General features: G+C 40.3%; 1 protein-coding gene across 13 annotated transcripts in view; it reads left to right on the top strand.

The window, feature by feature from the left end:
* The window catches only part of MAGI1 (membrane associated guanylate kinase, WW and PDZ domain containing 1), a 975264-nt gene that overhangs the window by 858381 nt on the left and 100558 nt on the right, over nucleotides 1-16325 (top strand). For 6 of the 13 annotated variants that reach the window (XM_029601033.1, XM_029601036.1, XM_029601034.1 and 3 more), the window contains 2 exons: nucleotides 9116-9178; nucleotides 13085-13301. In XM_029601033.1, the coding sequence (XP_029456893.1) occupies nucleotides 9116-9178; nucleotides 13085-13301 (280 nt within the window). The remainder of the gene's footprint in view (nucleotides 1-9115; nucleotides 9179-13084; nucleotides 13302-16325) is intronic. The other 7 variants (XM_029601039.1, XM_029601044.1, XM_029601041.1 and 4 more) reach the window with 3 other exon arrangements.

The following is a 16325-nucleotide window of genomic DNA, read 5'->3' as shown; positions in this document are numbered from 1 at the left end:
CAACGTGGTTTACTAGATGTTCCTTCCGTATGTCATGCCCATCTTGCCACGACCAGAGAGAGCATTCTCCGTAGCAGCGCCTAACCTGTGGAACTCGCTGCCTGTAGATCTTCGTCTCCAAGATAATGTAAAAAAATTGACTCCTTGTTGAAGGGCTTTTTATTACAGTAGGCTTTTTGTTTATTTTTTGTTGATTCTATGTTCTGATCGTCTAATTCATATTTTTATTGTTATTGCTGAGCCTTTAATTTTTTATGCATGTTTTTATTGTAAATCGCTTAGGCCTTCATGTGTTAGGCGATTAATACATTTTAGTAAATAAAAAATACAAATACACAAAATGTGTAATCACAAAAACATGTATAGACACACTAGCATTCACACCCACACAAAAGACAGACTCTAGTAAATGATGTTCCGGGTTGGCAGATAACAAGCCCCAACAAGGCCCTTGTTTAACCGATAAAGGCTTCCTCAGGGGGGAACCCTGACATGGTAAACACCACAAAATCTATTGCGTTTTAAATAACTCTTAGCATTAACAGGACCTATTAACTGCTGTATAAGTATGTTGTCACTACCTGGTAGTGCTGACCAGAAAGTATGTGTAAGGAAACAACAAGAGAATAGATGCCCAAAGGTCTTTTCCAAATCTTTAATTGGTGGAGACGTATGTTAATCGTTAAAATAGTCCGACTCGCACCGAGTTTCGCCACATTCCAGTGGCTTCCTCAGGGGTTTAATTGAGAGCACACTGAATAAATCTCAAATTATTTCAAAAACATCTGCAGTACAGATGTATCTTAATTGAATACCATTGCATTTAAGCCTGTCCCGGTTCCATTCTCTAATGGCGCCGCATACGTGTTTCTGTGGGTCAGCATGTGCAGTCTCCACTCGATTCAATACAAAGATACGTCTGTACTGCGGATGTTTTTGTTTAATGCCATTTTACAAGCACAGATAAGCATGTACTGCAGTTATCGCTTATTTAGGTACTGAAACTGAAAAAATCTTAATTGAAAAAGCACCCGCTACACACGATGGCAAACAAGTCAATTAGTACTATATTTCATAGCATATATATAAGAACATAAGAAATTGCCACACTCGGTCAACCCAGCATCTTGTTTCTAACAGTGGCCAATCCAGGCTACAAGTACCTGGCAAGTACCCAAACACTAAGTAGATCCCATGCTACTGATGCCAGTAATAATAGTGGCTATTTCCTAAGTCAACTTGATTAATAGCAGATAATGGACTTCTCTTCCAGGAACTTATCCAAAGCTTTTTAAACCCAGCTACACTAACTACACTAACCACATCCTCTGGCAACAAATTCCAGAGCTTGTGTGGTTCCAGTCCTGTCATTGAGTGAAAAAGAATTTTCTCTGATTAGTTTTAAATGTGCTACTTGCTAACTTCATGGAATGTCTCCTAGTCCTTCTATTATCCGAAAGAGTAAATAACCGATTCACATAAACCCATTCTAGACCTCTCATGATTTAAAAGACCTGTATCATATCCCCCCTCAGCCATCTCTTCTCCAAGCTGAACAGCCCTAAGCTCTTTAGCCTTTCCTCATAGGGGAGCTGTTCCCTCCCCTTTATCATTTTGATCGCCCTTCTCTATACGTTCTCCAGTGCAATTATATATGCGGCGACCAGAATTGTACACAGTACTCAAGATGTAGTCTCACCATGGAGCGATACAGAGGCATTATGACATTTTCTGTTTTAGTCACCATTCCGTTCTTAATAATTCCTAACATTCTGTTTTCCTTTTTGATTTCCACAGCACATTGAGCCAACAATTTCAATGTATTATCCTCTATGATGCCTAACTCTCTTTCCTGGGTGGTAACACCTAATGTGGAGCCTATCATTGTGTAACCATAGCAAGTTTATTTTTCCTATATGTATCACCTTGCACTTGTCCACATTAAATTTCGTCTGCCATTTGGATGCCCAATTTTCCAGTCTCGCAAGTTCCTCCTGCAATGTATCACAATCCACTTGTGATTTAACTACTCAGAATAATTTTGTATCATCTGCAAATTAATTACCTCATCACATTCCTTTCCAGATCATGTATAAATATATTAAAAAGCACCAGTCCAAGTACAGAACCCTGAAGCACTCCACTGTTTACCCTATTCCACTGAGAAAATTGACCATTTATTCCCACTCTCTGTTTCCTGTCTTAACCAGTTTGTAATCCACGAAAGGACATTTCCTCTTATCCCATGTTTTTTTTTAGTTTTCTTAGAAGCCTCTCTTGAGGGACTTTGTCAAACGCCTTTTGAAAATCCAGATTTACTACATCTACCGGTTCATCTTTATCCACATGTTTATTAACCCCTTCAAAAACATGAAGCAGATTTGAGAGGCAAGACTTCCATTGAGGAAATCCATGCTGATTGTGTTCCATTAAACCATGTCTTTCTATATGCTTTGTGATTTTGATCTTTAGAATCATTTCCAGATTCAGTGAAGGTGTGTGCAGTTTGGATTTGTAATCTGACTTCTCACATACTCTCTCCCAGCCATGTGTTTTGTGACAGACCCCATGTGGAGGCCATGTTTGTGTGGTTCCAGTCCTGTCCATTGACCCTTTTGGGTGACAGTGAGGCCAGCATTTGGAAGGGCTGCAAGAGAACGTGTGAGCCATGTTGGTGTAGTAGAGCATGTTTGGACATGTATGGGAACTCTGGATGTGGCAGTGGTTCTTTTTATGCTGGGTGTTGTGGACATGGTTGTCTCATGGTGGCGCTGATAGCTGATTTTGGAATTTTGTGCCTGCAAGGGGATGAGGACTTTGCTACATGCTGAGTTTCCATTCCACAGGTATGGCTGTAAGGGGCACATTGTTTAATAAGTAATTTAATAAATAACAGATTTATTGGGAGTGAGACCATGTATTGGTCTGGAAGATCTGTGGCCTTTTTGATTCTCGAAATGTTCACTACATCAGAGCTGCCATTTTGTCTGGAGACAGTATCTCAAAAGAGGTTTTGTTTTCCGCATACCTTGGCAAGGTTGAGCCATTGTCTATGGGGGTCAGGGTATGTTGGGATCGATCTCCATATCTCAAGTTGTTTCCAGTGCCCTTTTCGATGCTTGCATTATGCTGGGTTGAACATGGATTCATATATGTGGGGATTATATCAAGGTGCTTAAAAGGTCTTCTTGATCAGTCATGTGTTAGGGGCAGTCATGTCAGTGCAGGACATAAATTTAAAAATGATGGTGGCGCTATGCAGGGAGCTCATCCGCGTGGCAGCAAAGAAGAAATCCAACCCCAACGAATCAAGGCCATCACGGGAGCTCATCCCCGTGGCGGTGAAGAAGCCCGACCCGATGAAGCAAGGCCACCGTGTGAGCTCATCCCCATGGCAGCAAAGAAGAAACCTGACCCCAATGAATCAAGGCTGCCACGGGATCCCATCCCCTTGGTGGCAAAGAGGAAGCCTGAACCTGGCCAAGCAAGACCGCCACGAGAGCCCCGGTGGTGGCAAAAAAGAAGTCCCACTGGAGTAAAGCCATGGCGGAACTGGAATCCATCCCTGCAGCAAAGAAAGAAGAGGTTTGGCGGTGAGGCCTGGTGCTTGCATGTGAGAATGGGAGCCTGGGTGTGGGTGTGAATGGGAGCCTGGGTATGGTTGCGATTGGGTGCCTAGGTAAAGGCTGGTGTGTGTGGGTGCAAATGGGTGCCTAGGTAAAGGCTGGTGTGTGTGTGGGTGCAAATGGGTGCCTAGGTAAAGGCTGGTGTGTATGGTTGCGATTGGGTACCTAGGTAAAGGCTGGTGTGTATGGTTGCGATTGGGTGCCTAGGTAAAGGCTGGTGTGTGTGGGTGCAAATGGGTGCCTGGGTGAGGGCTGGTGTGTGTGGGTGCGAATGGGTGCGTGCTCGAGTGTGTGGGTGTGAATGGGTGCATGCTGGTTTGGGCTGGTGCAAGTGGGTGCGTGCTGGTGTGGGCTGGTGTGTGTGGATATGAATAGGTTCGTGCTGGTGTGTGTGTGGGTGCAAATGGGTGCGGGCTGGTTTGTGTGTGTGGTTGCGAATGGGTGCATGCTGGTACGGGCTGGTGTGTGTGGGTTGGAATGGGTGCGAGCTGGTGTGTGTGGGTGTGAATGGGTGCAAGAGCATTTGTGTGTGATTTTGAGCTTATATATAAGAGAGAGCATGTGTGTGATTGAGAGAGTGACTGGTCAGGGAGGTGATGTGTTTCTGGGTGAGAGAGAGAGACTGGTCATAGGGTCTAATCTGGGGTATGTGTGTGTGAGTGAGTGACTGGTTGTGGGCCTAAGAAGAGGATTGTGAGGACAGAGCTTCAGCAGCAACTGCTGCTTCTGGTGAGTGCTTTTGGCCTGCAAGAGAAAGGAGTAGGAGAGTTGCTGGAGATGGTAAGTAAAGGTGTCGTCTTTCTTTTATTTTTCTTGATTGACTGCCATTTTAAGTATTGAGTATTATGTAATCTATCTGTTTTGAAATATTTAATTGGCATTTGGACAATTTTTAATAATTTTATGAGTTTTTAATTGTAGAATGTTATTCTGTTCATCAGCTGTTTTGAAATATTTATCAGTATAGTTTTACAATTATTTCTGCGTGGGGTTCTATAGCAGCTTGGCTTATTCTGTTTTCCTAATAGGAAGTATATTGGTGTTTAGGGCCTGTTTTAATATTTGTAGTGTTGCCTTTTCATAGATAGGGCTGTTACTGTTGAAGTGCATGCCATTATGCAGGTGTAACTTTGTGCAGAATAGTTTGTGCGCATTATTGCAGATCCTGGGACTACGTTAGGTGCTATATTTGTTTCCATTTCTCCAGGTTCACACTGCATACAGAGTGGCATTTTTGGTTTTCCATTCCAGTTTCTGTCTCCATATTTATAATTTGTGGTCTTTCTGTCCTTGTGAAAGACGGCTTTGTGTGTGACCGAGGTGAGGTATTTTATTAGCATGTAGGCATTTGTATCAATCTTATTTGTTGTGTTTTCTCAATAGGATATGCATTAGTGGTAAATTACTCTCTTTTCATAAGGAAGGCTATTGTACCTAGTAGTAAAGGGAGCTTGTTTTGCTTTTACTGAGATTTCACCAGAGCCAGAATATCTTTTTTTGTATGGTGAGTTGTATGGGTAATGCCCTAGTTCTGTTCCAACCCATTGTTGGGGGTCGAGGGGGTTCCCGTGGATGCAGAGTGTATGTTTACATATAGCCTTGTGACGGTCACATGTTCAGTGTGTCACGCATGTGAGAACCATCTGTCAGGTGTGTCCCGGCCGAAAAAAGGTTGAGAACCACTGGGTTAGAGTGTTTGCAGGCTGATACACCTCATCTTGTTGTCCCATTGACCTTGAAGTACGGGTTCTTCTCATGGTTCCATCTGAAGTCTCTGCCTGTTTCTCCGTGAAGTACCCCTTTGCAGCTACATCTAGTTGTTCTGTAGCTCTGACCAGGTTCATACAGAAAGCCATACATGATTATTCCTTGGCATTACCTTTATTCATGTGGGTGTTGATTCTCTTAAGTGCCTCAACAAAATTTCACACTCTGGGTTACTATCATCTGATCCATTCCAGGGAATAGAAGTTTGTATCATTAGCTCCATTCAATATATTCCCTCTGGGGCTTTGTCACCCTCAATCAAGTGCTTCTCATTCAAGGCTCATATGTGAGCCTGGTAGCCAAATGACCCAGGTGACTTTTCCAAGGTTTTCTTTTTTCTTGCCTTCATTGGTAGCATGTTCCGCAGATAGTTGGCAGTCATACGATTGCTTGCATTCAGCAGCATGCTCCTTGCTAGCTCCATCGGTGTACAACTCATCCTCCCAGTTACATGGCTGTGATTGAGAACAGGAGTACAATAGTCTGATGCTGGACACCTTGTCACCCGAGGTACGTTGGAACTGCTTCATTCCCATACTTTCCTCCTCCGTGGTCAGTACAGGAGGTTTACTCTGGAACCTTTTAATCATCTATTCCAGGGGTGCCCAACTGCAGTTCTCAAGAGCCACAAACATGCCTGGATTTCAGGATAGCTACAGTGAATATGCATGAGATAGATTTGAATACACTACCTCCATCGTATGCAAATCTCTCATATGCATATTCATTGTGGATTTCCTATAAACCAGACCTATTTATGGCTCCTGAGGACCAGAGATGGCCACCCCTGGTCTATGCAATGTACCCCTCAATTTCCTCCCATCTTTCAATCGTGTGTCTTACATGACAAGACTTTGTATACGCCAAGTAATCAGCAATGGTGATTAGCAAATATCTGTTCCCAGAAGGTGTTTATATTTTCATCAGTCCATATAGACCAATGTGGATTACCTGGCATGTGTCATTTTGCCTTTCCCTTAACAGCTGTTTCTATGCCATGACTAGCCTATGGTGGTAGTGCTGGTGTCGATTGGCTGTTAACAGCAGATCATGTATGGTAAAGTCTATATGCATGGCGATATCCTTAAATCGGCAGTAATTTGTTAGCATGAGGCTTTGGGACGACAGTAGGAAGGATTATGGATTGATTTAAATGGAATTGAGAAACCACATTTCGACAACTATAACAGCTGCAACTTGCCTCCTCCCTCTCCCCCCTTGGCACAACTGTGACAGCTGCAACTTGCCTCCTCCCTCTCCACTCACCCCACCCCAACCCCATTTCCCCCCGGACCCCTGAAAGAACTCTATCCTACATTCTGTTTCTTTGATAGGTGTGTTTGCAGTTCTTCTGCGAGTTGGATGCCTGCTTCATCTCCCATCACTTTTTACTTCTTAGGCATTTCTCAGAAGTATTCTGCATTTCATGACTATTAAATTCAGCACATCTTTCATGGATTCTCGGCTCCAGTGGTAGCATATATCCCCCTCACAAAATGTAATATTTAATAGGCCCATGGTCTTCTAAGTGTTGTTATCCTAACTAATAGCACAGTGCTTCAAGACAGGTTTATTCCCCACCTGCCCTCCCTACTGTACAGGTGTTATTGCTAGTCTTACAACCAAGCTGACTTGTGGTTATTCGCTTCCCTCAGTCCCTTATTTCAGCAGGCAAACTCAGGTATGAGTATTCCTGTCTCATAGTTCAACATTTATTCACATCCTGGTCTAGTTCCTAGGGCAAGTATGAAGGCGTCATAGGAATCAGTCATAGTGCAGAGTAAGATGGTAGACATATGAACATGTCTTGGATCTTCCCCCATGCATTTTAATCATTTTGTGATTGTATAACATTAGTATGTTCCCACATTTCCTGTGATTTTCTAGGCCTTACACCCTATATTTGGCAAAGCTGGAACAAACAAGACCAACCTGTAGGAAAACAGACTATCATTTTGGCTGTCTGATTGCATATCGTTTTGTTATAAAGAAGTGAGGTTAGGCCTCCCTTAAAGCTCAGCAGATTTGAGCTTCTGCAGCTTCACTGGCTTCTCTACAGTCAGTTTCAGTACAAGACATCTGCAGAACTTCATTCTGGTCCTCTATTCATACCTTTGCCAAACATTATTGCCTTGAGCAAGAATCTGGAAAGGACAGTGCCTTCAACCAGGCAGTTCTCAAAAATCTCTTCAAATAAATTTCAGCACTCCCAGGTTCCATTGTACACCAGGTCGCATATATTTTCAACATGACAAGGATTTCTAAGGTAACCCTCAACTCGGGAGTCCCCACTTACATGGCTGCATTTTGTCCTGCTTGTCCACAGAAAAAGCAAAGTTGCTTACCTGTAATAGGTGTTCTCTGTAGACAGCAGGACAAATCAGTCACATGATTCCACCCTTCTTCCCATAGAATTGAAGTTCAGCTAGTGAAAAGACTGAGGAGATTCACAATAGGGTTGGTGCACAGGAACTTCCACTCACGCTCAGACTTTTTGAGCTCTTAGAGAGTAAGTCCAGACCAGTGCCATCAGATGATGGTGCCCGCTTGTGTGACTGATATAAGGAGAACACTTGTTACAAGTAAGCAAGTTGGATTTACTTACCCAGATAACTCCAGAATGTCAGAAGAAAACCATGACTGAGTTATAAAAAGGCACACTGTTAAATACAAGTGAATAATTGTCCTTTGTCAGGTCATGTCTGTTCATTATATTTTGCTTAAATACACACAAGCATATTAGAGAGTCTAGCAAAGGGAGATTGCAGGCGTATTAATGCTGAATACTACTATTAGGTATACTTGCTGCATATGTTTTACGTTGTTGTACGCTTGCTTGCACTTTGATTTTCAGCATATACTGTGTGTATTTGTATGTGTGTGTACATACATATATATACATGTGTATGTGTATGAATGTGTGTATACATATGTTAGTGTATATATATATATATATATATATGTATATTTATGCGTGTATATATATATAGATGTATATATTTTTATATTTATATATCTATATACTTTCATGTACATATTTATTTTTATGTAACAAGACAAACACCAGTACAAATAGTGTAGTCCTGATATACCTTTGTTTACCAAATCTATTTAGAATCTGTTTAAAACTACAACCTAAAAATGTACAAAGGATGGCACTTCAAGCTGGAATTGCGCATGAGCATAAAGTCCACTACACTCCCAATAAGAATAGTACAAACAAAAAAGCATGGTACACTGAAGAGCATGTTAAATACGTCTTACTCAAGCTAAAACCAGTGAACCAGTCAAGAAATCCCAGAGGCAACACCACAGAAAAGGTTCATGTTAGGGGGCCATTTTCCCCTGGAGTTACTGCTTGGACTCTTTGGTTTCCACTTGAACAAAGAAAATTTGTTTTTCATTGAGCCATGTCTTTGCTGTTTGTGCTAATATTTCAGCATAAATTGTATTTAGCCATGTAGGAATTCAATTAAAACTAGTTTGAACATGTTTCAAATGCATTTGGTGAAAGCTAAATGAGGACTATACTGATTACAATACATTCAATATTTGGTAACAGAAATAAGTAATTTTACACTATTATATTTTGTACATATTTATCACAAAGTAATGTACAGTCAGATTAAGCACACAGTATGTTGATGCATTTCTTAATTCTTTTTTGATTTTGAAATAAAATGTAAGTATTTCTTAGTACTTGCATGTTCATCTTTTGATAGAATTGTCTGAAAACAGTGAAATTCAAAGTGCAAGGGAGTTTACAGCAACATGAAACTCCAACAGTGAGTATGCCTTCAATAGTTTTGTTGTTTTGTGTTGTTTGCACCATACCTTCATTTTCCGATTTTTTTTTTTTTTTTTTTAAGACCATACTTTTTTTTTTTTTTTTTGTACAGTGCTGGGAAGATAGAGCTCAGATGGAATGTTTTCTGTCCCCTTTCCTGGTATCATCAACAAAGGGTCTGATTTGTGATGCATTTTGTATCGCCATAGCATCCTGAAAAGGAAGAAACACCACATCTCAGACTTCTTAATGGCCCCAAGCTAGTTGGAAATTATTCAAGCCTTTGGATTGGCAAGGTTGAAGCTTTGGGATTGCATGGAAACAAATGCATGAGGTCCTTGCTACCAGGCTGGTGAAATACTATTAATACATACTATAAGAATTGGCAGGTGCTCAACAGTTCAGTCCACAGAATTAGAGAGAATACTTTGTTAGTCCAGCAAAAATAAAAAGAAAATCAGCAAAGTAATTGAGTAGAGATAAAACAGTTATACAGCTGACATTGAAAGAAACAATATAATCTCAAAAGACTGCATTTTTTTATATTGTTGACCTTATAAAGCTATTATCTTTACCCAGCTGCTTTGTTGGTTTTCTTTTGTTAACTAAATTCCACCACCTGGGGCTTAGTATAGTTATGGGCACTCAGTGGGTTTTTATGGCAGCTCTTCTGCTAAGCTGTAATATTCGAAGAAGAGGACTGCTGAGGGGAAAAAAAAAATTTTTTTGAGAAACTATTCAATTTAAATGGAACTGGAACAAAAAACATTACCATCATTCACCGAATACGACCCTGTAGAACGTGCTTGTAGTTTCTGTGAGTAATGTACTGCATCTGTAACTCAGGCAAAACAATCACTTAATCTCATCCTGTGCCATTACATTATTGTGTCTTTTGTACTGCTGTGTAACATTGACAAAATGAGTATGAATTTAGTGCTTCATGTCTTCTCTGGAGGTTTTCTCTCATGTTCTTCTATTTAAAATGTTTAGATTATTGCCTGCATGCATAAAATGAAGCTCTACATATTGAGAAGGACCTAGGATGTGACAATTACATTTACAGAAAGAAGTATAGACTATTTAAACACCTGGTAAAAGGGATATTTTGATTTCTTCTCTTTCTCTCTCCATATTTTTCTTCTCTCCCCTTCCCTGCTCTTCTTTCCATGCTTTGCCACCAAAAGTATTGTAACATTTTCAGATTTAATTGTATTTTGTATCTGTAAGAAGATAAGCTGGTACTATCCATAGTACACTTTGAAGCAAGTAAGAGAAGTGGATGTGGGACAAATTAGTGCAATTACAGTGAGTCTTAGAGGGAAGCCGCTCACTGAAGGCTGTCAGAGTTGAGAATAATCACATTACATGAAAAGAGCTAATCATATCTTATATAGCATCAATACAATATTTTAATCAATAGAAAATACATTCATATACATATTACACACCCTTTACCCCACAAATGTAAACATTGGACACCTATTATCTCTATTATCATACATACAGTACAACACAATCAACAATAATCCATCGTACTCATCAATTATGCTGTTACAGTGCTATACCCAAGTATGTCAAATCTCACTCAGCAATGTCGCTGTTACAACACTAGTCCCATTACATCCATTTATTTACTTTTGTAACAACAGTCCCATTTTTAATTACACCTAGATTAAATATTTGGGTATAGCATTGTAACAGGATAATTGCTAAGCAGGATAGGTTATTGTTGATTATGTTGTACTGTATATATGATAGTGTGTGTGCAATATGTATATTTGTAAATGAATGTATTTTCTATTGATTAAAATATTGTATTGATGCTGTATAAAATATGATTGGGTTTTTTCATGTAATATAATTTTGTAACTTATTAGACCCAGATATTTATATCTCCACATTTGGTAATTTTGCCTAGAGTTGAAAATAATGTCATAAATGTTAATACTTGTCATTTTCTTTGTCAGAGTTCACGTGGTTCTAAAAATATATTTTTTAATTTCTCTTTTCTTTGTCCTCCAGTTAAGTGCTTTTATTGTTGTTTTTCTTCCTTGGAGTCAGTCCTAAATTATCATGTTTTCTCATTTTTCTGACCAGTTTCAAAGCAAAATTAAAATATTGCTACTTTCGTGACTACTGTATAGTTCTATCCTTCTAGAATGGCTATAGAAAATCTATACCCCCTTGAATATTTTTCACATTTTGTTGTGTCCGTGCATCATTGAAAGGGTTTGTTTGGTTTTTTTTTCATACTCATCAACACACCATACTCCCCATCTTTCAGGGCAAAAATGTTTTATTGAAGCACAAAACATATATGTATTTTACAAATCTGAAATTCAACAATTGGATAAGTTTGCACCCACCTGAGGCCAATATTTGGTGGAAGCATCTGTGGCAGCAGTTACAGCTATGAGTCTGTTGGGATAGATCTCCACTAACTTTGTGCACCTAGAATTGTCAAGATCTCTCCACAGCTTTGTCATGGAGTTACTTGGACAGCTCCTTGGTGCTCATGGTTGGATCTTTGCTTTAAAATGTATTACCCAGCAGAGAGAACCAACAGGATCTGCTGAATTTATCCCATTGTCTTGAAAATCAGTACAGTTTAACACAGGTGGGGACAATTCACTTGGGGGCAGATTTTCAAAGGGTTACGCGCGTAAGATGTGCACGTAACCACTAAAAAGCTGCCCAAGCTGCCCCTGCACGTGCCGAGCCTATCTTGCATAAAAGGGGAGGGGCGGGGTTGGTCCGGGGGCATGGCCATTTGCCGCTGTGCCCAGGATCGCGGGCTGGCTGTCAGCCGATGCATGTAACTTCTTCAATAAAGGTATGGGGGGGGGGGGTTTAGATAGGGCTGGGGGACAGGTTAGGGAGGGGAAGGTGCAGGGGGGCAGAAGGAAAGTTCCCTCCAAGGCTGCTCTGATTTCGGAGCGAGAGATTGAGATTGAGGCAGACTATGCGGTTCAGCGTGCGCAAGTTGCACAATTGTGCACCCCCTGCGCACACCAACCCTGGATTTTATAACATGCACGTGGCTGTGATAGACACTGAAGGGTTGGAGATTGAGAGACTATAGATTGAAATTAAAATCATAAGGAAATATATATTGAACCTGAATGTATTCGACTTAGAAGTATATAAAAAGTAGAATATAAATCAAATAAATAAATACATAAACATAAGTGAAAAATTAGAATAGAGGGAGTTATAGGAAGAACAAATGAGAAAACAAAGAATCTGTGTATTTAGAAAACCTATACCTCAATGAAACTTCTAAGTAGTAGAATGATACTTGCAAAAATACATAAGCATTTGTTTAAATATGGTCCCTCTGAGAAAAAATAGGAAATAAAGACCAGGAAAAATCAACATATACAGCATACTTTATTTCCCTTTATTTACAGTCATTTATTGGCATGTATTTTTATGTTTACTGCCTTAAAGAAGATACTTTATTTTTCATTAATAAATGCATACAAAAAGAACATTTAAATAGTCTGTGTTCATGTGAGCATATGGTATTTATATTTTTCACCTTTTCTGAACTGTTTTCCCACAAACAAATGTCAGTCTCTTCCAATTTACCTTTCTTTTCTGTAATTTCCTATGGGCCTACCTTATGAGGAAAGTTTGATTTGTTCCATGCAGTAAATCCAATGTCAAGATGCTTTCCTTCTTTATTTTTTAAACAAACGTGTTTATTTGTGAATCTGTGAGCTTGTCATAAAGGAGATTTTATGCATTCAGCATTTTATGAAGTAAATGGAAAGTTAAATGTTTCCTTATCTGTGCATGTTTGCAGAATAGATGAACTATGAAATTGAAGGAATACACACCCACTTACAGATCAATAATAATCTTATGTTTGTCTCCTTTTCACTTTTCTTTTTTGTAGCAGCCACTTGAAAGGAAAGACAGCCAAAACAGTTCCCAGCATAGTGTTTCTAGTAACCGCAGCACACACAGTGCTTCTCCCATTCATAGCACCCAAGTGCTTCCTGAGTATCCAGCCAACGAATCCTCAGTAGCAGAGCAAGGAGACTCCACTGGGCAGAAAAAGCCAGATCCATTCAAAATCTGGGCTCAGTCCAGAAGTATGTATGAAAGTCGACGTAAGTATTTGTCTAAACATTTGTTATTTATGACAGTCATTGTAATTGGCTTCATTACTATCATCTTTTCCAGTTTTGGGGTTATAAAAATGCACAGATCCCAATATGTAAACAAAGTTTTGAGAAAAACTGCAAAAATCAATAAATGTATATGTATTTGAAATAAAATATCAATTTGACTCCTAGCCATCACTGAAGGTTTAAAAAATGTCTTTTCTGTATTAAAGTACAATAAGAAACTAAAGTCATATTTTGTCTATTCAGAATCAAGTAAAAGTTACTGGCGTAAAGGACTTATGTCTTAACTGTATGAGGCCTTGAGTTCTGAATATTTAGCTGTAGGAACAACATTGGAAAATAAAATTACTGAGCATGTCTCATTGAAGCTATAGTATGCAAAGGTAAAGGGGTATTTTATTTGGAATCCAGTAGTATTTTCTAATCAATTTAATTTCTAGCAAAAAGTAAATAAATAAAAATGCTTGTAACTAATTTATAATCATTATATCAACTACACAACCAAAACAAGAGAAGATAGATTAATGTACTTGAGTAATAGTTTCACAGAGGTTCAACTATCTTACTGATGTCTGCCATATTTTACCTTTGATTCCATTTTTGCCTGGGCGTCTTCTCAAACCAATGTTGAAAGGCATATATGTTTAATAGCCCTCCATTTCTTTAAAGAACAGGAGATCCTTGGAAGAAGCCATTAGTAATTCTGTGCTGATAGCAAAATGTCATGTATGTATAGAGTGAAAATTTTAGCATTATAGATGGTAAAACTGAAGCTTATATATACTCTAAATATGATTATTAGAACTTTTAAATACCTGCTAAACCATTGTTTTGTTGATTTTTGTCCCAGTTTGTATAAAAGATATTTTTATTAAAAAGTTAAGTGCAGAACTGGCCAATGGCTCAGGTTACAGCACTATGGGCCGGATTTTGAAAGCCCTACGTGCGCCGGGCCTTTTTTAAAAAGGCCCGGCGATGCGCGTAAAGCCCCGGGATGCGTGTAAGCCCCAGGGCTTGCAAAAAGGGGTGGGGCAGTCCAGGGGCAGAGCGGGGGGCAGGGCCAGAGGCCTCCGACATAGCGGCCATTTGTTGCTGTGTCGGAGGATTGTGTGCTGGCAAGCTACTGGCAGACGCAAAAGGTAAGACAGATTTCGGAGTGGCCTGGGAGGGAACGGGGGAAGGCAGCACGGCTCGGCGCGCACAAGGTGCACAATTGTGCACCCCCTTGCACACACCAACCCCTGATTTTATAACTTGCACGCGCAAGTTATAAAATCGGGCGTATATGTGTGCGCGCCGGGTAGTGCGCGCACATGTACACTTGTGCGCTGCTTTGAAAATCTACCCCTAACATTTTTCTCCATTCCAGGGCTAACAGGGCTCAGGCATGCCATGGAGATGACATGCTTGAATCACTGGAAGGAGGGAACATAACTTCTGAGAAGATAACTTCCACTCTGGTGGTGATACATGACTCCTGTAGAGCAGCACTCAGCATAAGTCTCAGAGGAAACTTTCATCCAGCCCTCAGGGCTGGTAAGAGTATGCTGTCTAACTGGGGATTGATTAAAGAAGAGGATATGGGAACAAATCAAACCCACCCCCAGTAAAAAAAAAAAAAAAGACAAACAAACAAAAAAAAAACAAAGAATGAAGGCATGGTTGTATTATAAATGCGTACAATAAAAATACTTGTGCTTTAAATGAAATTTCTTGCAATGCCAGTTTTACGCAGGAAGATAGCAACATTTCTTTTTTTTTTAAGCAGTTCTCCCTTACCTGTTATACCGGTACGACAGGTATTAATAGTTTGTTTTATTTACATAATTATGTTTCTGTCTTTTGTAGAATTACCATATCAATACTACATAGAAATAAAATATTTAATATTATCTAATAATTAATAATATTATTAAATATTATCTACTCATAGGCATATTTTTAGCTTATGCAGTAAGTTTAGTTTATAAAAAGGGTCACCGACAAGGTAGATTCCTGTAGGACATCTATTTCTGAGATAAATCATGAGGAGGTAAAATTTTGAACCCTTATTTGCTAAACATATTTTTTCTAATGTGATTCAAACCATTTTAACATAACATCGTATATGGAGCAATTGGTTCAGGATCTGACGAGAGAAGGAACAATGCCTTATGAGGAGAGGTTGTAGAACCTGAATATGTATAGCCTGAAGGAGAGGAGGAGCAGGGGTGATATGATACAGACCTTCAGATACTTGAAAGGTTTTAATGATCCATGGTCAACAACAGACCTTTTCCATAGGAAACAATTTAGTAGAACTAGGGTTCACGATTTGAAACTCCAGGGAGGAAGACTTAGAACCAATCTCAGAAAATATTTCTTCACGGAGAAGGTGGTGGATACCTGGAATGACCTTCCGGAGGAAATGGTAAAGACTAAAACCATGAAGGTTTTCAAAGCGGCATGGGATAAACACTGTGGGGTAGATTTTTAAAAAGTACACCCATGCATATTTTTGTTCACGCACCAGGCGCAAGCAAGAGTACGCCGGATTTTAATAGATACGCGCGTAACCTTTAAAATCCGGGGTCGGCGCATGCAAGGCTGTGCAAAATCGTCAGCCTGCGCACACCGAGCCGCGTAGCCTGCCTTCGTTACCTCCGAGGCCACTCCGAAATCAGAGTGGACTCAGAGGGAACTTTCCTTCCACCCCTCCTGAACCTTCCCCTACCTAACCCACCCCCCCAGCCCTATCTAAACCCCCTCTACCTTTGTTGGAAAAGTTACGCCTGCCCAAGGCAGGCGTAAATCGTGCGCACCAGCTGTGCAATTCCCCGGCCCGGGAGCAGTTTCGGAGGCTTCGGCCACACCCCTGAAATGCCCCCGGTCTGGAACCACGCCCGTGACCCTGCCCCCGGAGTATGTGCCGCCCCGACACACCCCCAGGAAATCCCCGGGACTTACGCGCGTCCTGGGGCTTGCGCGCGCCGCCAAGCCTATTCAACATAGGCTCGGCGCACGCAG

Source organism: Rhinatrema bivittatum, chromosome 4 (genome assembly GCF_901001135.1).
Source record: "Rhinatrema bivittatum chromosome 4, aRhiBiv1.1, whole genome shotgun sequence".
NCBI lineage: Eukaryota > Metazoa > Chordata > Amphibia > Gymnophiona > Rhinatrematidae > Rhinatrema > Rhinatrema bivittatum.
This window is presented reverse-complemented; position numbering and strand designations above follow the sequence as displayed.